The sequence below is a fragment of the Schistocerca cancellata genome, chromosome 1, assembly GCF_023864275.1.
Source record: "Schistocerca cancellata isolate TAMUIC-IGC-003103 chromosome 1, iqSchCanc2.1, whole genome shotgun sequence".
NCBI classification, from domain to species: Eukaryota; Metazoa; Arthropoda; class Insecta; order Orthoptera; family Acrididae; genus Schistocerca; species Schistocerca cancellata.
The window spans coordinates 771,924,090-771,949,440 of NC_064626.1; the positions used below are offsets into that span (position 1 = coordinate 771,924,090).

The window sequence follows — 25,351 nt, forward strand, 5'->3', positions numbered from 1 at the left end:
GACCGAATGAAAATCGGGAGGCGGCCACGAAAGCCCCATTGATGCATTTGTGCAAGAATACAGTGTCTCCAAGTAGTATCATATGCCTTACTGATATCAAAGAAGATACCGATACAGTGATGCTGATGGAGAAAAGCCTGCTGATTAGCCGCCTCTAGGAGGGTCAGGTTGTCGACCGTGGACCGAAATTTTCGGAATCCACACTGAAAGCGGCTAAGGAGCTGTCTGGTCTCTAACAGCCAGACCAGACGCCGGTTAACCATCCGTTCCAGGGTCTTTCCGACACAGCTTGTCAAGGCGATACTACGATAACTACCGGGACATGTGCGGTCCTTTCCTGGTTTGAGGAGAGGGATGAGGATTGCCTCCCTCCACGAGGTGGGGAACACTCCTGTCTGCCATATGAGATTAAAACATTCGAGGAGGATTTTCTTTGACGCCGCTGTTAAAGCGGCTATTACGGAGTACTGGAAGGTGCACATAATCACGTTGGAATTGGTTCTGTTCCGTCTCTAAACTAGACGGCTTCTTAATGTCAACTTCAGGCGATAGACCATGCGTCAGTACAAAGCCCTTTAATCACACACAAAGTTTTTATGTTGTACCAATAACCGTTTCCAGTCCCTCAACAGCATTTGTGTCTGCTGTATATTACGCGTCCCACTGACAGAGAGCGTTGTCATCGTCGCAATCGTTTTAGAGCGTAAGAGGCAATCAACTACATATTTTTATCGTCAGAATGTCTGGACTGTAGGCTGTGGAAATTTGGTGAAAGAAGAAAGAAAGTTTTTGAAAAAGGTTATCTATTTGCACTACAGCAATTTCCGGCGTACGGCCATTATCAACGGATATACTGCAAAACATAACAAATTAAGAACAGAGTGGTAATACTGACCAAAACAAGGAAAAACTGTCACGCAAATATGGTTTCTAACGCGCATATTTTAAGAGCTAAGAGCACGTGTTCATCTTCGATACTGTGAAACTCATCTCTTCTACTCCAAGCTCTTTGCTTTCCATTTTCTTGGCAGAAGGTAGTATGGACCAAAACAAGAAAAAAAATCCAGTTAACATTGACTCTAAAATTCGTCTCTTAAGACATACGAACGCTTGTTCAGTAGAAGAGATGTGTTTCACTGTAACGAAGATGAACAGGTGCTTATAGCTCTTAATGCATGCAATCCAGAGCCCAAATTTACCAGACAGTTTTTTGTTATTTTACACCGTACTACTTCACCCCAAAATATGAAAAACAAAGAGTTTTCAGTAGAAGAGATGAGTCTCGTGGTAATGAAGACGAACAAGTGGTCACAGCTCTTCCGGTACACATTTTAGAGACCATGTTTACTACACTTATTTCTTGCTCTGGTCCATACTACCACATATTAAAGTTTGCTCGACGAGTTCCGGTTCGTCCTATATGAAATGGTACTAACATCATACCATGCATAAGGCAATTATATTACAAAAGAAAAGGAAGAACTTTGACAGCCGATGCTCATATTCGGGAGGACGACAGTTCAAACCCTCGTCCGGTAATCCTCATTCACGTTTCCTGTGATTTCCCTAAATCGCTTCAGGCAAATGCCGGTATGGTTCCTTTGAAAGGGGACGGCCGGCTTCCTTCCTCGCCCTAACTCGATGGGACCGATGACCTCGCTATTTCGTGCCCTCCCCCAAAATCAACCAACCAACCCAAGTCACGTGAATGATCTCCAAGAAAAGTACGGTCACAAGGGGTTTCACCCAAACCCATTTCTTAGCTGTGGACAATCAAGGAGTATTTGTCTTATAAACTTTGGATGAATTCCTGTTGGTAATAAATCCTTCCAAAACCTATAATATTGTGAAGCTAAACAAAACTGTTCCACAGATCAAGTGTATGCGGCGTTGCTCAACACGTGACGAAACCCATGAAAATTTTTTTTATTAATGTACCAGGTCGAGATCAAAATGGTTCTGAGCAGTATAGGACTTAACATCTAAGGTCATCAGTTCCCTAGAACTTAGAACTACTTAAACCTAACTAACCTAAGGACAGCACACACATCCATGCCAGAGGCAGGATTCGAACCTGCGACCGTAGCGGTCACGCGGTTCCAAACTGAAGCGCCTAGAACCGCTCGGCCACACAGGCCGGCAGGTCGAGATCTTTTCAACACATCATCTATGTCTCTCTGAAGTGACTGGGGGTTAACACGTTCCTAAGGGTCTCTTTGGTCCTGCGTAGCATGTCTGGAATGCCGAAAGTGTGTCACCGCTAGAGAGCCAGTCGGCCTCGGCCAGTGCGCGGCGCTGGCGCAGAGCGGGTGCCATCTGGATGACACCGGCCACCGCGGGGCACGAACCCGTTACCTCCCGCTAGCGCGCCCACTGCCCACAGCCCACTGGCACGTCGCCCAGTCTGAGCGCCCAGTTTTTCCGGCCGCTCTAACTGCCTCCTCGCTGCAGTTATTTCCGCGGCCCTAGTTGCGCACTCTAACCGCAGAGACTAGTTGCGTGCTTACTGACGCGCAGCGCGGTATGTACGAGCTTAAACAGTTCTTGTAGCGCGCTACACAGAAATGTTGTTGGCAGCTTCGTAACTGACACGCCCCAACATGGACCTCAACTGTTAAGCAAGTGAACTTGCCGGGTAGTCCAAAAGTAACAGAAAAACGAAGTATCGCTAATTAGAAAAGTATTCTCAGTATTGCGAAGTTGGTTTTAAAGAAAAAAATCGGAAACAAATTGTCAGCTTTTTTCATTGGGAAGTGACTCTACAGCGGTCCGTCATTGTTTAAACTGAGTAGCTGTCTGGAAAGTTGAAAAAAGAGACAGCATTGGTCGTATATTTTTCTATTGCAAAATCGATTTTCTGTCACTGAGTGACCATCTTCAGTGCTATATTGTATAACAAATTGGGATGCACTGTTGTCACTAAGCTTACGGCAATCACATAGACTGACGTTTTGCTCAGTCTATGTGATTGCCGTAAGCTTAGTGACAACAGTGCATCCCAATTTGTTATACAATATAGCACTGAAGATGGTCACTCAGTGACAGAAAATCGATTTTGCAATAGAAAAATATACGACCAATGCTGTCTCTTTTTTCAAGTATACCTGTTACCTGGTCGTAGTGCACAAGACAACATGGAGTCGCCAATCAATGACTGGAAAGTAATGGGGATTGACTATTCGTCCTGTGCTTCGTGGATATGTATTTCCCCCATCTGTGATTTGCATTACTCCACGCCACAAACTGCTGGTTAAAGCGAAATGAAATGTTCCTATGGCATTATTCACCGGGTGATCCCATCTGGGGTTGATCGGCCGCCTGGAGCTAGTCTTTCTGTTTGATACCACTTCGGCGACTTGCGCGTCTTTCTGATGAGGTGAAATTAAGAGGACAAAACAAAAACCCAGTCTCCGAGTGAAGAAAGTCTCCTACTCGGTCCGCAGTCGAACTCGGGACCACTATAACCAATAGACTACGAGCTGCAGGCCTGGTTAAAGTTAAGCACCAAATTTCACTGAAAAAGTATGGAAATGAATGCTTCTATTATTAATTAAAATCTCTGCATTTCAGCGAATACTGCATCCCGCATCATTTAATACAACGCCAATAATTGATTTCACTTTCTTCTCTGACAATTTGACGATTTTGTAATGAGACACAGTCTTCATTTGTGAGGGTGAAATCTTATGGGACTTAACTGCTAAGGTCATCAGTCCCTAAGCTTACACACTACTTAACCGAAATTATCCTAAGGACAAACACACACACCTATGCCCGAGGGAGGACTCGAACCTCCGCCGGGACCAGCCGCACAGTCCATGGCTGCAGCGCTTCAGACCGCTCGGCTAATCCCGCGCGGCAGTCTTCATTTGTGTGACAATGTCGTCCGTAGTTGCTTTATAATTATTGACGGTTTTTTAAGTCCGTCTTTGCAACTACAAGAAAGTACGTATTTTGTCACTAAACGGGTTTCGTTTTATTGGAACGAAATATCATCAGTGGTGGTATTTTATATCGGATTTCCGCTCACATCACGAAATGCCATCTGCTTGCACGTTTCTGCGGTATTTCTTCGTTTGACACTGTTTATTCTGGCCTAATCCCCACATTGCTTTGTAGATTTTGCATTTCGTATTAACAAACACGTTGCATTGTAGCATCACTACTATCTGTATGCATCCTTAGCCAGAAGGTAATACCGCAATGAGACTATGCATGCTTTGGCGGTCATTTTGTATTAACACGATTCTACAGAAGTAGTCCGTGATCTAGATTAGTCCTTTGACCGGAAAAATCGTTTTAAACGAAAAAGCACGAAATATTAGTGCTGTGAAGTGTTCTAAAATCATCTACAAGACAAATTTCTGTGGATCTCTAGCCGAAATAAAATACGGCAACTGTCACAGTAAAATAATTTCTGAGATACTACGAATATTTAAAAAATTATAAATGAAGAAAGTATACCGACAGAATCTTAGCATCAATACTGGTAATGGAGACTGAAGAACGTGTGTCAAATTAGTACTACAGCTTCTGCAGAGCGAAGACAGTACTTAGGAAGCCTAATACTATGCTGCCGCTGGCACACTAACCTTACAGCAGCCGCCCCGTATTACAGCATTTTACTTTCTAAGAGCGGGTATTCATCACGCCAAGAGAAGGGTACCACATCACTTTTTACATCAGCATTTGCCAGTCACCACGTTTCGAAACATCCTTAAGTTGATATGCGGGTGAAGAGGAAGGGACCAGGTAAGTGACTTTCGTAACTCGTTCGTTAGCCTCTGTACATAATGGTTTCGTAAGCCAGAGCGCTTAACGCCTATGAAAGGAAGGATGGCTTTTTTTTCTTCACTGAAGTGAGGAAACTATTATTGCATCAGTTGCTACACGACCACATTTGTAAGAGTACATCCATCTGTATCAAATATATATGTTAAGAATACTTCCCCTCCGAACAGACACGTGGCACTCTGTTTCATAGTAAAACATTTAGCCGACTACCGAATACCTCGTCAAAAGTCATTCCATAGTTACAGAAGACTTTACGAAGAACGGACACACACCCATGAGATCAAACATAGGATGAAACGTGGTAATTTCTCTAAGGAAGGCAATTGTCGGTATGAAGATAATGATTATTTAAAGTAAACAAATACTTTGATTGCTGCCACGAGCTATTTTTTGTATTTTCTTTTTCAATCGGGTTAAACTAACAGTACTACACACCACACACACACACACACACACACACACACACAGGAACTTACATCGCAGCGAGACGGTATTTCCTTTCTTACGTGAGAAACTACTATAGTGAAACTCTTACCGGATTTAAAAGAGAAAGAGAAGCGTATTCAGACTGACATTTGTAGAAACTCATAAGGAGAGCTGAATGGTGTTTAATTAAACTCTCGGTGGATGAGTAGTAGGGTCGCGTCAAGGTAATGCAGTAGGCTCGTCTTCGCCATTAGAAACCAGCAGTGTAACCATGAAGCATCGTGACACATCCGAAATGCCAAGGTACATCTCTGCAGGAAGTGTGAGCAACTCCAAGGTTGTTTTACAGGTTGTAAATCTAATGCAGCCTGACACAGATAATTATGCTCATGAACAGAAATAAGGAAAAGCTTGCGAATCCACAGTCGTGTTTCAAGCTGTAAGTGTGTGAACAATATTCATTGTATATCAGCAGCCATGGGAATTAGACTTTCTATCATGGAGACGAACAGATTCAATTCATAAGAACTTCCGCAAACGTAGTTGTGACCAATATTTTAAGGAGAACACGCCCTCACGACGTTGTGAGTAGTAGAATATTGTATACTGCGAAAAATCAAAGAAGTATGACAGAACGCTAAATACCGTAAAACCTTTGACATAGCCACAGTAGCTATGTGGTATAAAAATGCGTTATTCTTATTGCCATGTGGATGCCTGACGGATAGCATACGACTTTTTAAGATAATTTTTCGGCTCATTTACTTTTACAGTTTTAAACATCTTAAAATCTCACGACATTAAAATCTACAAGCTGCGAAAGAGCAAACTTCAATCTTCAGACACACACAGTCACAAGGGTCAGACCTCATCGGATATAAGTCCATGCGTTGATTCCCTAAGTTGACACGCGGGAAGTCAACCCGAGTCCAGTAACAATACTTACTGCTGAGCAAGGAAACTGCGCTGTATGGCTACGAAGGGGATATTGTCCGAAAAGAATACAGCCAAGGGAGGTAAACGAAGATCATTCTGCGTGTTTTTTTATTTGTTTAAATTATGAGCCGATTTAAAGAATCCTTCGATCGATGAAAATTAAAACATTGCCGGACGGTGATCCACATTGTAGCCTTATGCTCAGCTTGTAAGACGAGGATTACTTAGTAGGCGACAACTTGGAGGACATTGGAACCTCGAAGAACAGTAGATAGTCAATGTAGAAGATGAGCGAACGAGGAACTGTAAATCCAGATGCAGAGGCTCAGCAACATCGTAAGGAAATGAGCTGTATTCTTCAGATACATCCTTTGAGTGTACTAGCGCAGAATGACACATCAGCTTATGAAGCTTATTATGGAAAAGAGAGTCAGAATATGCTGCATCGAAGAAGCACTACAGGATCTGGAAGAAATGGGAATACAGAAAACAGGCATTCTAAAACGGTGACTTTCAAGTAAAATAAAAAAGTCGCTGTATCTTTCTAAGACAGAATTACACCCAGTATGAAAACATCATGGACAGAAGAACGAAGAAGATTGCAAAATATGAGAATGAGAGAATAAAGACCAGTAGAAAAAAAAGTGCTCTCAATTGACACTGTGCTCAATGACCAAAAGGAAAAGAAGAAGAGAGGGATTCTGATTTTTTTTTTTTTGATGAAGTATTCTGTGTCTGCATATGTCTAAAAATGGAAGCTTTCTCGTTCGAAATCTTTCATTCGGATTTTAAGGCGATTTTAAATTTTGAGGATGACTTGAAATATTCTCTTAAATCGTTAACTTACAACCACCACCTCGCTTCCATCTAACTAAAGATAAAGTCAAAGCTTTTAGGACATCCCGAACACCTATCTAACGTCATCAAAACTCAGTTTTTTTCACCAAATACAGTCACACAATTTTCTCCATCCAAAACGTGAATTACCAGAATACCGCGGTACTAGGAGAACTGTAGACTCGGCGGCCTACTTTATTGACACACTTTCGTCCGCCGATTTCGGAGGTAACCGATCTCGCTTCCGCAAGGTCGGGCCGTGGGTGTGAATTACCGTAGCACCGCAGAGCGCCGCGTTCACACAGCCCAGCCGTCCGGTGACACAGTTCTGCGGCAGGCTCGCGTAATCACGCCGCGTGCACGCCTATCCTGATCGGTGGCGACGTTCCTATTCGTCTGGAGTTCTGCTGAAAACGTTTTAAGGCGACAACGACGCTAGAGACGTATTTATGGTTGTCACACGTATTAAAATATTCCAGGCTGTTTAGACGCGGTGGAAAGGATTTCTTGAAGAAACCCAACCTTTCGTCTCCATCTGCAGAGAATACCTTCAAGATTTGGGGGGGGGGGGGGGGTGCGGTGCTGTTGCTTACGTGAAGGTCCTATATACAGATAGACTGGGTACTGAGTTAAATTTTCGTTTACGCGTGCTCCCGCGAAGAGAGAGATGTGATATCACAAGTTTTCAAACCACGAGCACGATAGGTAATGACGTTTATTTACTAAACTGATTTAAAAACCCGAATTTGAAATTTATATTGTTAAAATTTGGATATGGTTTTTTTATCCCTTAAAGTTAGCTTAGGAATATTCTTGTGAGTAAAATATCGTTCACAATCATAGCATTTTGGTTTCGTTTTTTTTTTTTTTCAATGCGTTTTGTAGCTACAACTCGAATTTCAAGGATTACATTTACGTTATTTGGGGTTACATCTGCTTCAGTTTATGACCTAGTAATAAATGAACGATATAGTTCTATTACACTATGTTTACATCTACGTGATTACTCCTCAATTTACGCTTCAGTATTTGGCAGAGGGTTCACCCAAGCACTTTCAGACTATTTCTCTACTGCTCCATAGCCGAAGAGCAAGTAGGGTAAATTAACATCTACCTCAGATGAGATAAACGCAATAAACAAAGTATTATTAACAGATTCCTTTATTTGGCCACGAAAAGTACATTTTTTTGTATCGATGAAAACTTCCACATTGACACTTACACTTCAAATTATGTAGCGTGTTAATGGGTGTAATACATCATCAAAATGACAGATTTTAATTTGTGATTCTAGAGTGTGCTACACAAGCAAGAGTCATATTACTGTCGTTTATATATCACACGGAATAAAATACAAGAAAATAATTCAAAGCAGTGGCAATCAAAATTATTCTTACATCTACTGCACATGATTTGGCTTCCTTGTTATGAGTATATTGCACGATTCTTTTGACGCAATATTGTCATGTTATATTTAGTTCACGAAAAACATGATGAAGTGGTATGAAATAGTCTGCTGTGGAGAAGTGACGACGAATGTGGTATTGGAGGAGAGGGGGCAGGAGCAGGTATAGCATGAGGTGGGACATAGTGGGTGAGAGCGAAATAGAGCTCAGGAAGAGCGTGGAAGTGATGGAGAGGAGGGAGATTATTCACATATGTGTGAGAGACAAGTGAAATCTCCTTATTCATTTTTCTGATAAACTGCAGCAGCTGTAGCTCCAGAACACGTCAACGTGTTCCTTGAAAATGGAATTGTAGCTCCGAAACGCATTGGACTAAAACAGGAAAATAACATACTGGGACAGAAGACGGTGTATTACTAACAAAAATATTGCTTTGAGAACGGAGTTTTTCGCGGCTACGCTCTTGATGAATAAATGCTTCACAGACTTCATACATATTTGTCTGTCCCGATTTCTCCAATACCTCCTACGTCGTCGCCGATAAGGAGATATTTTAGCAGGCCGTTAGCTGCTTCAGTTAGTCGGATTATGTCATGGAGATGTCACTGAGTCATTGGACTTCTATATGTTACCACAGATAACGTCTATGTCTTTGAATGGAGGGCACTGTGAGCGATGCTGATTTCGTTAGACGGTGGATGAGTCAACTGATTTCTCTGTTGCTTTTCAGCGGCGAGTGCCAGTTTCTATGCACCACTAAAGGTGTAGTCACTGTCTCGATTAAAGTTGTTGCTACACTTACGGATTTCGAAGGCTTTTTTGATGACAGAATCGCAGTAGGTACACTGCCTGAAAAAATGCAACACCCTCAGGGACAAGGCCATTTTATTGACAAGAGAGGTGACGAGTAATTCATCTTTGAAGGAGCATATGATGACAAATTCAGACCAAATGAAACACACAGATCTCAATAAAGGGTGTCCAAATAGTCGCATCAGTACACAGTACAATTGCCCCCTCAGTTTCGGCGGTAACGCAGGCGTGTAATCTCGCATGCAGACGTTGTTAGTTACGAATAGCATCCTTCGACAGACTCTCCCAAGCATCTTGGGCCTTTTCTTGCAATTCAACAATAGGTCTCGCAGGCCCTGCAGAAATAGAAAGTTCCCGCTTCACCATGTCCCATACGTGTTCTGCTGCTGAAAGATCCTGCTGCCCAGGCAGTCGTTGTATATCACCAAGGGACACGTTGCGCCTCAGCAGCCGTACGTAGACGTGCATTGTCCAGCAGAAAAAAGCACATCACCTTCCTGTGGAAGAAATGGCAGTATCGGGATGATAACAGCCTGTGCATTGTAGCGGGCACTGATTACTCTACCATTAAGAAACACTACCTGTTACCGTGAGATGTAATTGATGGCCCCACACCTTGAAACCTCGCTGGGGTGAGACCTGTGTATCGTGTTCGAGTGTACTCCGGAATAGGCAGCTCACTAGATGTGCGTCATACACATGTACGTCCATAACTCGCATACAGACATGATTTACTTTTATCACTGGAGACAACCGAGCGCCATTCCTCTCTCCGGTCAACTCTCTCACGACACCAGGGTAGCCGTGCTTGGCGATGTCGTGACGTCATTGGCAGCCTGGCGAGAGGCACAGAGGTTCTAAAAGCTGTTACGTGCAGACAATTCCCAATGCTGCGTGATGACACAGGAGGTGCGACATGTGTCTGGATTTCGTCCCTGGATGATGTTCAGTCGGCCACCGTTGCTACCACAGAGCGTCGACCTCGACGTGCGTCTGTACTGCGTGGACTTCCAGAACCCCGTCTACTGGCGTGGGACCGATCCACAGGTCACTGATGACAGCGACACACCACTGAATCATTGTGCCCAGTATGTGCAGAAATCCGCCGATACATCCACCCGGCTTGTTGCAGCGGCATAATGCGACCCCGTTCAAATGGCTGAAGTATGTAATCGTCGGTGGGGCATCGTAGTTCCCTAGAATGAATTTTGACAAACACTATTCACCTCTAAACTAAGCGCAGTTACTGCTTGCAGAGTGGGAAAAAAGGTTCAAATTGCTCTGAGCACTACGGGACTTAACATCTGAGGTCATCAGTCCCCTAGAACTTAGAACTACTTGAACCTAACTAACCTAAGGACATCACACACATCCATGCCCGAGGCAGGATTCGAACCTGCGACCGTAGCAGTCACGCGGTTCCGTACTGAAGGGCCTAGAACCGCTCGGCCACCGCGGCCGGCGCAGAGAGGAAACAGAGGGCGTATAGACAGGCCTGTTGAGCAGCACCTGATCGCCGATGACCGTGACATTTGAATCAGTAACATTACAACCTCTCAGTATGCACATATTGTAAGTGGTGACACTGATCACAGTCCTTGAGGCTGTTGCATCTTTTTCTGGCGGTAATATTTCCATTTCCTCAGGCATAATTTACAAAAATCTTGCGACTATGATAGCACTTACAGTGGTCAGTCAACACAAACGATCTCAGGACGCTGCACAGAAGACCAGCGCCGTATTAAATATCGCGATTTCGACAGAGTTGTTGGCGAACACAGCCTCGTGAACAAACACAGGATTATTTTTGAGGAAACGGAAATATTACTCCATGCACCTATCTACTGCGATTCTGTCATTACAGAAGCCATTGAAATCAGAATGTGTAACAATAACTTTAACGGGTACACTGGCTACAATCTTTGTGGCGCATGGAAACCTTCTCTTGATGTGTGTCGTCCACCACCTAACGAAATCAGTACCACCCCCCATGAACCATGGACCTTGCCGTTGGTGGGGAGGCTTGCGTGCCTCAGCGATACAGATAGCCGTACCGTAGGTGCAACCACAACGGAGGGGTATCTGTTGAGAGGCCAGACAAACGCGTAGTTCCGGAAGAGGGGCAGCAGCCTTTTCAGTAGTTGCAGGGGCAACATTCTGGATGATTGACTGATCTGGCCTTGTAACACTAACCAAAACGGTCTTGCTGTGCTGGTACTGCGAACGGCTGAAAGCAAGGGGAAACTAAAGCCGTAATTTTTCCCCGAGGACATGCAGCTTTACTGAGAGGTGCATCAAACCAGTCTCAGGACTGAAGACCACAACAACAGCCAAAGTTCTTCAGCCATCACTGGCATCGACGTAATCTCTGGCAGCACACAGAAGTTCCACGATGCCGTGACGTCTCCATGACGTAATTCGACCAACTTCAGCTCCTAACGTTTATTGGAATATGTGCTGGTGATGACGTCAAAAGCTCGAGACTGACAATCGTGACGCGACAAGAACTCGACGAAGGGTTTATTCAAAAATATCTCTAAGCTATGAATTAAATTCGCGGACAGCTCTTGACGAAATGACTGTTAATAAGGTTTTTTAGGTTAATCGAAACTTTTTTCTTAAATACTTGTAATGTGGTTACTATCGATGTCTTATGCCGTTCGAATTGTGTGTCACAAATGTTTAGTAATATTTACGCACTAACCGTGAAAGCCCCCTTAAGGGGGCAGGACGTCAAACGGGCCGACTTGGAGCAGGAGAGGCACCACAGGACATTTTATTTTCTACTGTCTATACTTTTACAAATAAATTCATAAAACTTCGTCAGCATGACCAGGAAGGATTCAGGATTTACACTCATAGCAGCATACAAACCATACCTACAGGTGTACGAAACTCTAGAATTTTCCAAATCTATTAAAACCTGTGGTAAAAATTGAGATAATTAAGTACAAAACTTGATTTTTGCCTAAACATAAAGTTTAAAACGTAACAGCTCATTCATTTTCTCATAAATGAAATAGATTCTAGAGTTTCAGACACCTGCAAGTATGGTTTGTATGCTGTGAAAAATTCATCGAACAGTCTCTCTTACTTATGAAGAAAAGTGTACCTATAGCAACAAATGCAGCCAATAGTAAATGAAAAAATGATGAAATTTCACATGTAACAAAAAAATTATTTTGTTATGTTTGTGAACTTCCGTTGCTACGAGTGTGAATCCTGAATCCTTCCTGGTCATGCTGACAAAGTTTTATGAATTTACTTGTTAAAGTATAGTCAGTGGAAATTAAAATGTCCTGTGGTTCCTCTCCTGCTCCAAGTCGGCCCGTTTGACGTCCTACCCCCCTTAACGTATTGCTGTCAACGTCTTTTGTAATTTGCAGTTTGCGTCGTAGAGAGTGATGATGCCAGTAAGCGCCGGACCCCAAACAGGGTGTTATAGAAGCAGCAGCAGCAGCAGCAGCGGCAGCAGGTAGGTACTCACCGCAGAAGGGGATGCCCTCGGGCTGCCAGGCGCCGGCCTCGCTGCAGACGCGCCGCGCGGGGCCGAGCAGCTCGAAGCCGCGCTCGCACGAGTAGGTGGCGACGGTGCCGGCGCTCAGCGCCGCGTCCGAGAAGAAGACCGACGAGTGCGCCGGTGCGCCGGGGAACCGGCAGCCCGCCCCTGCACACAACACACACTCTCACCAGGGGATGCTGGGCTGCGCTTGCCGTGGCGTATCACGTCCACCACACAGGACGAAGCCGTAGTTGCTTCGACATCGATAACGAATAAATTAAAAGGCAACAAGCACAGGTGAGAGGAGAAAAACTAGAAAGAGAAGAGCCTTTACTATACACAGCAACAACAACACCCTTCACGTCAATTCCACTGCTGTACACACATCTCTGCTTCACTGAATAAGCTAAATCCACTGACTTTGCGGACCACAATACAGGATATGTCAAAAAGAATCATCCCATTTTAAAAAATCGTAACTATTATTAGAGTGAACAACGTACTGTTGGAAAGAGCAAACTCTCAAGTTTTACGTGGTTCCCGCTAGGTAGCTGCAGTGTGCGCCTACTACAGGTCTGGTAAAAATGGTGTCGGGACAACAGAAAGCGTTTTGTGTTCTACGTTTTGCGCTTTGCGGGTCAGTAACTACTGTTCTGCGTGACATTTGTGCTAGGAATGGTGTGGATCCTCCTACAGCACAGAGCGTTAGATGATGGCATGAACAATTCCCAGAAACAGGTTGCTTCTGTAAAGGCAAATCGCCGCGCCGTCCCCGAGAGTCAAACGCACCGCGATAGTTTCACAAAGAGTCCGCAGAAATCCGTTTGCCGTGCAGCTCGACAGCTCAACATGCCACCGGTTTCCGTCGCGCGTGTGTTGCGTCGACGTTTATACGTGAAACCATACAAAATTCAGCTACTGCAAGCTCTTCGTGAAGGTGACAAACAACAGCGTGTGGAGTTCTGTAATTTTGTTCTTGGCAACATGGAGGATGACAGTTCTGTTCCACTCTTAGAGTTTAGTGACGAGGCGACATTCCATTTAAATGTAAAGGTGAACCGTCATAATGTGAGAATATGGTGTACGGAACAACCACGTGAAGTTGTACAATATGAGAGTGACGCTCCAAAATTTAGTGTGTTTTGATCAGTTTCACGGGAAAAAGTCCATTTTTCTTTGCCGAGAACACTTGCAGGAAGCAGATATCTCGTTATGCTTGAGAACTTTGTTTTCCCACGGCTGGAGACTGATTCGAACGACTTCATTTAGCAACAGAATGGGGCACCACCACACTGGCATCTGGAAGTGCGTAAATTTTTTAATCAAAGGATTACTGAAAGATGGATCGGTCGTACTGGACCAAATGATTCAGCCTTGCCATACTGGCCTCCAAGGTCAACGGACCTGACTGTATGCGACTGCTTTGTGGGGATTTATAAAAGAGTCTGTTTATGTGCCCCCGTTACCAACAACTATGAATGGACTGTGACATCGCATAACAGCGGCTGTGGAAGGTGTAACTCAAGACATGCCCGATGCAGTGTGGGAACAATCTGAATACTGCATTGACATATGTCGTGCACCTCAAGGACTCCATATTGAGCACTGATGAAAAAGTATGAAAAAAAACTTTATCAGTTTCCGGATCATCAAATAACAAAATTCATTGTATATGTTTATTAGTTTTAGAAATATAGACGTGTCAAATCGGACGATTCTTTATGATACACCCTGTATATTAGTATAAGTGATGAGATAAGAAAAAAAACAGACCTCACACAAATACAAGAAGTATCAATAGATGGAATTCACTGGTTAATAATATCATTAACTGGCATGATCAAACACCACCCATGTTAACAGCCACAAACATTATAGACCTGGGAAATGTCTGTGACAGTCTACGGACTTTAGTGTGGCTACTTGTGAAATTTTCGTAGAGAAGAACGTTGGAGCCAGTAAAGTAATCCAAATGGCTATTATGTTGAACATCCAAATATCAAGCGTGCATCCTGTACAGATTATTTGAGAGTATGTGAAGAGTAATACAATAACAGAAATTAAAATGCACGTACTACCATCTGAACAAGTTAACCTATTAGCCATATCAAAGTTTGTCGATTCTAGTATTATGAAAATACGCTTTCTACAAGCTTTAGCATGTTCAAAGGCAATAAAAACCACAAAGGGTTTCCTTGCCGCTGACCGAACGACAGTCAGCTACTCATCCTGTGCAAGGTTCTTCATCTCACAGTACCTACTGCAACCTACATCCTTCTGAATCTGTTCAGTGTATTCATCTCTTGGTTTCCCTCTACGATTTTTACCCTCCACGCTGCCCTCCAAAACTAAATTGGTGCCGACCGAGGTGGCCGAGTGGTTCTAGGCGCTACAGTCTGGAACCGCGCGACCGCTACGGTCGCAGGTTCGAATCCTGCCTCGGGCATGGATGTGTGTGATGTCCTTAGGTTAGTTAGGTTTAAATAGTTCTAAGTTCGAGGGGACTGATGATTTCAGAAGTTGAGTTCCATAGTGCTCAGAGCCATTTGAACCATTTGAACGAAATTGGTGATCCCTTGATGCCTCAGAATATGCCCTACCAACCGATCTCTTCTTCTAGTCAAGTTGTGCCACAAATTTCTCTTCTCTCCAATTCTATTCAATACCTCCTCATTAGTTATGTGATCTACCCATCTAATATTCAGTATTCTTCTGTAGCACCACAGTTCGAAAGCTTCTATTCTCTTCTTGTCTAAACTACAGGGCTATTACAAATGACTGGAGCGATTTCATAAATTCACTGTAGCTCCATTCATTGACATATGGTCACGACACACTAAAGATACGTAGAAAAACTCATAAAGTTTTGTTCGGCTGAAGCCGCACTTCAGGTTTCTGCCGCCAGAGCGCTCGAGAGCGCAGTGAGACAGAATGGCGACAGGAGCCGAGAAAGCGTATGTCGTGCTTGAAATGCACTCACATCAGTCAGTCATAACAGTGCAACAACACTTCAGGACGAAGTTCAACAACGATCCACCAACTGCTAACTCCATTCGGCGATGGTATGCGCAGTTTAAAGCTTCTGGATGCCTCTGTAAGGGGAAATCAACGGGTCGGCCTGCAGTGAGCGAAGAAACGGCTGAACGCGTGCGGGCAAATTTCACGCATAGTGATGTGAAAGATTCAGTGTTTAAACCTCCTCTACCAAGAAACGTGCCAGAACTGCGAGCTCGCATCAACAATGCTTTCGAACTCATTGATGGGGACATGCTGCGCCGAGTGTGGGAGGAACTTGATTATCGGCTTGATGTCTGCCGAATCACTAAAGGGGCACATATCGAACATTTGTGAATGCCTAAAAAAACTTTTTGAGTTTTTGTATGTGTGTGCAAAGCATTGTGAAAATATCTCAAATAATACAGTTATTGTAGAGCTGTGAAATCGCTTCAATCATTTGTAATAACCCTGTATTTATAGTCCACGTTTCACTTCCATACGTGGCTACACCCCATACAAACACTTTCAGAAACGACTTCCTGACACTTAAATCTATACTCGATGTTAACAAATTTCTCTTCTTCAGAAACGCTTTCCTTGCCATTGCCAGTCTACATTTTACATCCTCTCTACTTCGACCATCATCAGTTATTTTGCTCCCCAAATAGGAAAACTCGTTTACTACTTTAAGCTTCTCATTTTCTAATCTAATTCCCGCACCATCACCCGATTTAATTAGACTGTATTCCGTTATCCTCGTTTTGCTTTTGTTGATGTTCATCTTATATCCTCCTTTCAAGACACTGTCCATTCCGTTCAGCTGCTCATCCAGGTCCTTTGCTGACTCTGACAGAATTACAGTGTCATCGGCGAACCTCAAAGTTTTTATTTCTTCTCCATGGATTTTAATATCTACTCCAAATTTTTCTTTTGTTTCCTTTACTGCTTGCCCAATATACAGATTGAATAATATCGGGGACAGGCTACAACCCTGTCTCACTCCCTTCCCAACCGCTGCTTCCCTTTCATGCCCCTCGACTGCCATCCGGTTTCTGTACAAATTGTAAATAGCCTTTCGCTCCCTGTATTTTACCCCTGCCACCTTCATAATTTGAAAGAGAGTATTCCAGTCAACATTGTCAACAGCTTTCTCTAAGTCTACAAACGGTAGATACGTAGGTTTGCCTTTCCTTAATCTATTTTCTAAGATAAGTCGTAAGGTCAGTATTGCCTCACGTGTTCCAATATTTCTACGGAATCCAAACTGATCTTCCCCGAGGTCGGCTTCTACCAGTTTTTCCAATCGTCTGTAAAGAATTCGTGTTAGTATTTTGCTGCCGTGGCTGTATGCAGTCTGTTATTGGCATCAAGCGACCGAAACCGGTCAAGAAATTAAATTTCTTGTATGCATCTGGTTCCGTATTATTTCGTTTACATCCTAAGAATGTAGAAGCAATTAAGGACGACGCAAAAATGACGATAATTTATTGATTAATGAAGATGATGTTAGTGGTATTTGTATGCCGCTTACTACACCTTTGCCACGCGGGATTAGTCGAGCGGTCTGGGGCGCTGCAGTCATGGACGGTGCGGCTGGTCCCGGCGGAGGTTCGAGTCCTCCATCGGGCATGGGTGTGTGTGTGTGTTTGTCCTTAGGATAATTTAGGTTAAGTTGTGTGTAAGCTTAGGGACTGATGACCCTAGCAGTCAAGTCCCATAAGATTTCTCACACACATACTAGACCTTTTTTATAAATCTTTCTATAAATTCATAATTTAACCTCGAGATTATGGTGTCGAATATTATTGGTCGTCGATGATGAAATCGAAATCAGCATCAATGATTTACCCACACAGCACATCTTTAGGCTGAAGTACAAATGTGGATGTTTTGTATAACATTTGCCTCTTCGTGCCGAAGAGTTGGTGTGAGAAGCCACTGAAGCCTGAAGGTCTGTCGCAGGGTGTGCGCTCTCCACGCAACTCTCCGCTGTTGCTGTCGTGCTGTAAAATAGGAAGCGGCGTGGTTCCTGCCGTGTCAACGGCGGACGCCCGGCCTCGCTGGCGAAACAGCCGACGCATGGGGTCGCTTTCGTAAGGCGCGCGCCCGAGAAAACGGATCAAGGAGCGACAAAAACACCAATTGTGTGTCGCTTCCTCAGTGGCAATCGGGGTTGTGCTGCGAAACGGGCTGGCCTTCACGAAAATTGGCCGTGCTACCGTTGCTTGAAGGATCACTGCTCTCCCGTCAGGGTGAAATATATACTAACCTCAAGGAATAAACTTAACCGTTAATCGAAATATTTTTTGTAAATTTGAATTCTGGAGATGTCGAATGACTGTTGTCTTAATGATTTGTAGCAGCTTACATCGTCCCTTCCCTTATTCTCTATATTTATAAATTGAAGTCGTTCTCTCGCGTACCTCTGTGTGTGCAGGTTAGTCTCAGGACGTGTTGTAGGAATTTTGATCTTGTTTTGACTCATAAATACAAAGATTTACGAGGTAGGTATTTGAATATGGTTTATAAATATTTCGTTAAAATTACGAATTATGAATTAAAGTAGTGAAAACGATGCCATTGCCGTCTACTAAACAGCAGCTATTAACTCGATAGAGCAGCAGTCTTCGAGAATATACCAAGCGGAACCAAAGTCACCTGTAACGTGATGGTGCTGTAGTGGTACCCGGCGCGGTAGCTCAGCGTGTCCCGTCAGAGAGATGGCTAGCCTCGGTAATAATAATAATAATAATAATAATAATAATGAGTATAATATTCAACAATGAATTTGACTAGGTGTTATGTTATGTCCGATCAGGCCAGATCCAGAGAACAATGAACAAACTGAAGGGAAAAGAAAAAGTGGTACAGTAGGATCGAATCCTGGATGCCTCACTTTTTTCCACTCTGCCCTTCAATCTAGCATTCGTCTCTCATTGATGAGAAGATACGCATTTAGAAATACGACGACAATTTCAGACTGCCAATTTCTGCTCCCCTCAGATTGCCAATCGCAAAAAAATGGTTCAAATGGCTCTGAGCACTATGCGACTTAACTTCTGAGGTCATCAGTCCCCTAGAACTTAGAACTACTTAAACCTAACTAACCTAAGGACATCACACACATCCATGCCCGAGGCAGGATTCGAACCTGCGACCGTAGCGCTCGCGCGGTTCCAGACTGTAGCGCCTAGAACCGCTCGGCCGCTCCGGCCGCCTTGCCAATCGCAATTCACACTCTTAGTTCACTGCAAATTCCTCGAACAACGGGCAGTGAGTTACTCAGCTCCTAAGTATTGTAATAAATATGAACAATAATGAAAAGATAACCATCTCACCGTCAGTCAGTGATGTGAGACTCACAATTTGAAATGATCAAATATTTTTAACCAGTAGTTTCTGGCTATAGATACTTAACGCTACCCGTGTGAAGCGGACTGAGTCGCTAGTTGCATATAATATTCGCAACCTTTTGATCTGGTAAGACATTGAGTAATTTCTAAAACTGGAGTCGCAACTTTCAGTATTCTAAAGGTAATGGAAATAAGGGTCGAATGGTACAAATACCATCTAATTCTGAAAATGAGCCACATCACTTAAATGTAGTATGTTAAATTAGAGGCAAATGCGTTCCACGTACAATAGCCAGTTGTACTTTAATTTCTGTATAAGGAAATATCGTATAACAGCCCTATTACGGACAAAAGGGAGAACGCACGCTAGTTCCTGTGTAGCCACACTGGTACTTAACAGTAGCGATATAAAAGAAACAAGTTCGAGCCCTAATAGTGCAAGAAAGGTTCATTAGAAGTATATACTAAGCAAAGATACGAGAGACAGTGGCGTACAATTTCTGATCATCAAACTATACGTTAATGTCCTCTGTTAGATCCCAAATCATTTCGCAGTTTCTCCGAGGATGAACGCATGAATCATTACTGATGTGGACGCGCACCCCAGTTGGGCCTATGCTTCTGTTAAAGATGGGTAGAGGTGTAAATTCAGCCTCTACTATATTACATTACAGACTCATCATTCATTACAGACTCATTTCCAACTACATAAATACAGTATCACACAGCACACGTCCTCATCATACAATGAACTTCCTATCTGATACTTTACCCATAGTTCAGACGTGAGTTGATACACTGCTTAAGGCACTGGACTCGCTATCGGGAGAAGCTGGGTTCAAACTCTGTCCAACCATCCAGATTTAGGTTTCCATGCTTTCCCTACCTCTACTAACGAATTCCGGGGAGGTTCCTGTGAAATGGACACAAGCAATTTCCTTCCCCATCCCAGTCCTAACCGAGCTTGTTTTCCGTCTCTAACGACGTGTACGAGACCTACACAGGAGGAAGCAATATATTGACTGCCTGTTCTCCCTACGTACACTTTTGGAATTTTAACAGCAAAGCACATCGTGATGCAGAACGCCTCTCTTCTGGCGTCCACCAATGGGATTGGCTTAGCAAGTCTGTTACGTTTCCGCGCTTACTATATTAACTTGTAACTGTGACCTTCTTTGGATCTTCTCTGTGTCGTCTTTATCTGGTTCGGATCCTAGACTGACACTGGTCGAATGAGGACTTCGTGAGCTACCTCCTTTATGGGTGGACTACACTTACTGAGGATTCTTCCAATGAATCTCAGTCTGGCATCTGCCTTAACTGCTATTAGTTTTACGTGACCTTTACTTTACTTTACTCAACTCTTAGACATTTAATAGATGTAGTTATTCTGCAATCGTAATGGGTCTTTCTGCCTTTTTACGCACTATAAGTTACATTTATGTAGAGAACTACGAGTTTCTGTGCCAATGGTCGCTGAGCAACACTGCCTTTTTTATGATTTCCGCTGTAAAAGACCATGATTCACTACCATAAATTAAAACTTGTATCTAACACTGTAAATATTTCATTTTAGAGGTATCGGAAGCTTCACACCAAAAACGCACTTTAATTTACGAAAAGAACTCCAGGTGCCGGCCGCGGTGTTCTAGCGGTTCTGGCGCTGCAGTCCGGAACCGCGGGACTGCTACGGTCGCAGGTTCGAATCCTGCCTCGGGCATGGGTGTGTGTGATGTCCTTAGGTTAGTTAGGTTTAAGTAGTTCTAAGTTCTAGGGGACTTATGACCTAAGATGTTGAGTCCCATAGTGTTCAGAGCCATTTGAACCATTTTGAACTCCAGGTCATTTTTTTCTCCTGTTTATTTCTTATGCTGCCCATTCAACCGCTTTCTTCTAAATAAAAAAGGTTATCAACTAGTTCTACAGCTACATTTTAATTACAGTATTTCTTTGCCATACGTTAGTTCAAATGGTTCAAATGGCTCTGAGCACTATGGGACTTAAGATCTAAGGTCATCAGTCCCCTAGAACTTAGAACTACTTAAACCTAACTAACCTAAGGACATCACAAAACACCCAGTCATCACGAGGCAGAGAAAATCCCTGACCCCGCCGGATACGTTAGCTGCACTTCACTTTAGTCTCAGTTTAAAATAATTTTCAGTCTTAGTTTCAGGAGGAGATTCGGAAATGTTCTTTTAACGTGAGTTCCTTCTTCGCATTCCATGTTTAAGGATCTGACATTTCATTTAGTTATGACTGTCTCACATTCTTGATGAAGTCTAACGGAATCTACAGCTCTGGCATACAAATTCTTCACTACGGTGACGTAAGTTGAATAGATGCCTCGTTTCTGAAAGACTGTTAGTACACAGTATGTGAATTCCACACTTTATGATAATTCATACTCAGAGCTCCGTTCTATAGTTTCTTTCACGACTTCCAAACGGCTCCTTACGCCATGTCACGTTCTAAAGCTAACTTATTCTCTAATTGGTCTCGCGAGGCTGAGTGCACGCTGTTCCAGTACCCTGGGCAGGAAAAATTCATGGCACTACCGAGAACTGAACCCAGGCCCTTCCAGATTATCATGTAGATGTGAAAAATTTGGCAAAAAAGTTATGATTTAATGAACTAAAACCACTTTCAATACTGAGCGGAGCAAAAATATAGAGTGTGTCTTCTAACATGGATATTTGAAGTCTGATTTTGATCAGTCTCTGTTATGAAACTGGACTTTCTTCACTGTTGCTTAGGATCATAAGCGACGGATACATAGAGTGACTTCGATTTTTAGAGAAACAATCATTGACTTTAGATGAGTCGTGGCTTTTATGAAATGACGTAAGAAGGAAACCGCTTTTCCGCGGAATCACTTATTTCACACTGCCAGAATTCCGCTGAACATTCTTTCAAAAGTCTTACTGGTTTTTCCAAATGAAGTGGCACGCGTTTGACCGGGCGCCAGAGCGAATTTTACTCGAAGAAGCACGGATTTTGAGAGGTGAATATTTGTATCATTTGTATCAGCTGGCCTCTTAAAAATTCATCCCAGTAAGCTCGCACAAAATAATTCCAGCACTTGTCTTACGATATAAGAAGGCCTGCACCTCAGTGTTAATACAAATACTATTTTTTATTTTTCATTTTGTGGTGTGAGCCCCGATGCTGTCGCGTGAACAGCCTGCAGCCCTGCACTCAGACATGCGGACCACTCGGCTACGGAGGTGGGCGTGTTCGCTATTTCAACGCGCAGGGTTAAGAATGTGTCTTTACTGTTTAGGAAGTTTTCTAGAAATTCCCAGTCTACAACACCTTGGAGTTCAAAACTGTTCAACCAGTTATTGCATCGCATTTATTCCACAACACGCACGATTTATGTAGGTATAGTAAAACTGTTTTGCATGCATTAATTGGCGTGGATAAGATTTTTAAACATCTTCTGTCAAATAGCCGGTAAACCCTCACCCCTGATTCTCCAAATAATCGGCCTGTAATGTATAAGACAACTTCAAAGATTATTACCCTACAAATGAGTTAATGTGCTAAACATTTGACGTTAAGCATGTAAACGAGAAAAAATTTTAGAAAACGTTTGAAGTTAAGTTTAAAGTTTGTTGGGAATAGCTAAGTGCTCTTATTATGAAACACTGGATAAATATAGCATGAGTAATTTCTGCTTCAATTCAAACAAATGCTAGTTTCTTGCGCATCTCAATTTTTTTGACGTCATATCTCCTGAACTATGTGTCGTACAATCGATTAATTTCGCAGACAGGGCCAGCTTTCAGTGACATCTGTGGGCACTGCTTTCAAACTTTGTTAGTAGGAAAGGAGTAATAATTTAAAACTTCTTGCCTTATGCTGAAGTTTTAGTAGATCAACAATAAAATGTAGTAAGCAATACACTTTTTCCCTTTCATTATTTTGTGGGGAGGCATCACTGTGCAAAAGTTTCGTAAAGGTTTAAATTATATGTAAATGTTGTTGGCAGTCGCTAAGTGCTGTCATTCTCAATTACTAGGTCAATATAGTGTGCATAACGACTTCGTTTGTGTGGCCGTCTTACCCAGCAAGCACTGAACTATTTGTTTTCTAAAGAAAATACGTGTTCTTTTGCTGCACTGTATTTTATTGCTCCCAGACACGTTTCGCCCTTCTTCACTGTATAATGATACAGTTACGATACACTTTTTATATGTATTATGTAGATTACAAAACAGTTCACTTTTCGATTTTTATGTAAATAAGTCATTACTTGCAGATCTTCATGTTTTTAGTTAGTATCTGCGTTTCCTCTCTTGAGTTCACTGCATATCTCATCCTCACTGTGTATCTCATCCTCAAAGTAGTTACGTCTTGAAGTCACAGTTTCCGATCAAATGTATATATTAGTTACAGAAGACTGACAGTGCATCCCAACAGTAAGGGCAAGCGAAATGAAAAGTGGGGAGAGAGAAGTTCGAAACATAAAAACATGCTTATGTTTCGTAAATAGAGCGGTAGTGCGACCCCGGCAGGTGATCAGAAGAGAGGAAACTCAGACACCAACTAAAAACGCGAAGATATGTAAGTACTCACTTATTTACATAAAAAGAGAGAAGTGACCTGTTTTAGAATCTACGAATAATACATGTCAAAAAGTATATCGTGACTATCATTATAGACCCCATTGATGATGCCTTAAAGTGAAAAAAGGCGAAAGGCATCTCGGAGAAATAAAATACAGTGCGGCAAGAGAAGGCAATTCGCTATTTATAAATGAAGTAGTCGGGCAATTTGCGCGCCTTGAGCTACGCTCCCACAAAACATACACATAGTTTCCAGCTGTAGTATTTGTCTTACTGTGTTAAACCTGTAACGTAAGAATGTACCTCTTAATTACTAGATTATGACAGCATTTTAAACTTTAAAATCGGTCAATAATTGTATGTAATACTGAAAATCAAATATTTGTTGCCAATGACAATCGTAAGACAGCAATCTGGGACTGGGACTGCGCACAGTGTACCAAGTTAGCCGTTTAATAATGTAGGTAATACCCTCCCCACCCTCGTCCCTCCCCACCACCACCTCCTCTTGCTCCTCCTCCTTTTCTGCTCTTTCTTACGTAGGTACTGGTTCACTTCACCTTACCGACTAAGTCGGAACAGCTGATTGTACTCGTGCAGAATAAACTGACGTTCCGATACCCCAGATTTGAACGGGCTAGCGAAATCAGTTCTGGCCTTTCATGTACTTGTAGACAGGGCACTCAAAATCGGTTCGTAATGGTATCGCGTGTTACAGCGGTGGTTGTGAGTCTAGAAGAAACACGGAACGGGAAGGAGCAGATCGTCTGTGCAGTGTCCGTTTGCCCGACCAATTGCTGGCGGTAATGGTTTTCTTCGTTCCCCGGCGGGTATCGCGGGGTTCCTGGCCAGCCGGTGGCCGGCCTGACGAAGCTGCCGAGTAGAGACGGGAGCGGCGGCGCGACGGTCGGCTGGCCGCGGGGAAAGCGGAAACCGCTCGCCGCCTGCCCGGCTGCCTGCCTCTGTGCTGTGCATCCGGCCCGCGGCTGCGCGTCCTTATTCCGCTCACCGCTATCGCCTCACTTCCGGCTGCACCACTTGCTATCACCTTATCTTACGTTCAACTCGCCTACGTAGCCGAGATGCACGCCAGTGCTGTGGCCCCTGACTAAGACGTGAGACGGTTCGAATCCTGGCTGGTGCTCGACGAGATCTACACTACCAGGATTTGGTAAGCAAGGGGAGGAGAGGTGGCGGCGTCAAACTGGTGTTTGCGGCAGTGCCCCGGAATAAATTACAAACCCCTTCGCAGTGACTACTGGGTTGTGAGCATGTAACATCGTTGTTGGTGATTCGTCTGTCGCATGCGGACTTCAAGCCCGGCGGTCCCCTTCGTGCTATTCCAGAGGATTAGGCTTTGTGCCGGAACCGGCTCCCACACTCTCCCTGCTCTGATCATCGTCATACGACACAAATATAGCACTACGCTATACACGCACCCGTCACCCACATACAGGGTGGCGCACGAAATGTGTTACCATTTTGTTTTTGAATATAAACTTAATTGTCAATACAATCTCAATGGAACATATACTACAATGAAGAGCCGTCCATGGAGATTTGTTCTAACTCAGCACATGCTCAATATGTCCACTATTTCGTTTCCTAACTTCCTTCAAACGAACACTGAAGTTAGTGATTACCCTACGGCACATGTCTTCCGTAATTTCACTGCAAGCTTGAAGAATAAGTCTTCTGAGCTCCATTAAGTCACGT

General features: G+C 43.3%; 1 protein-coding gene across 2 annotated transcripts in view; it reads right to left on the reverse strand.

Annotated features, from left to right (window-relative positions):
• The window catches only part of LOC126187067 (uncharacterized), a 255,499-nt gene that overhangs the window by 173,826 nt on the left and 56,322 nt on the right, over positions 1-25,351 (reverse strand). For both annotated transcript variants that reach the window (XM_049928264.1, XM_049928265.1), the window contains exon 2: positions 12,700-12,879. In XM_049928264.1, the coding sequence (XP_049784221.1) occupies positions 12,700-12,879 (180 nt within the window). The remainder of the gene's footprint in view (positions 1-12,699; positions 12,880-25,351) is intronic.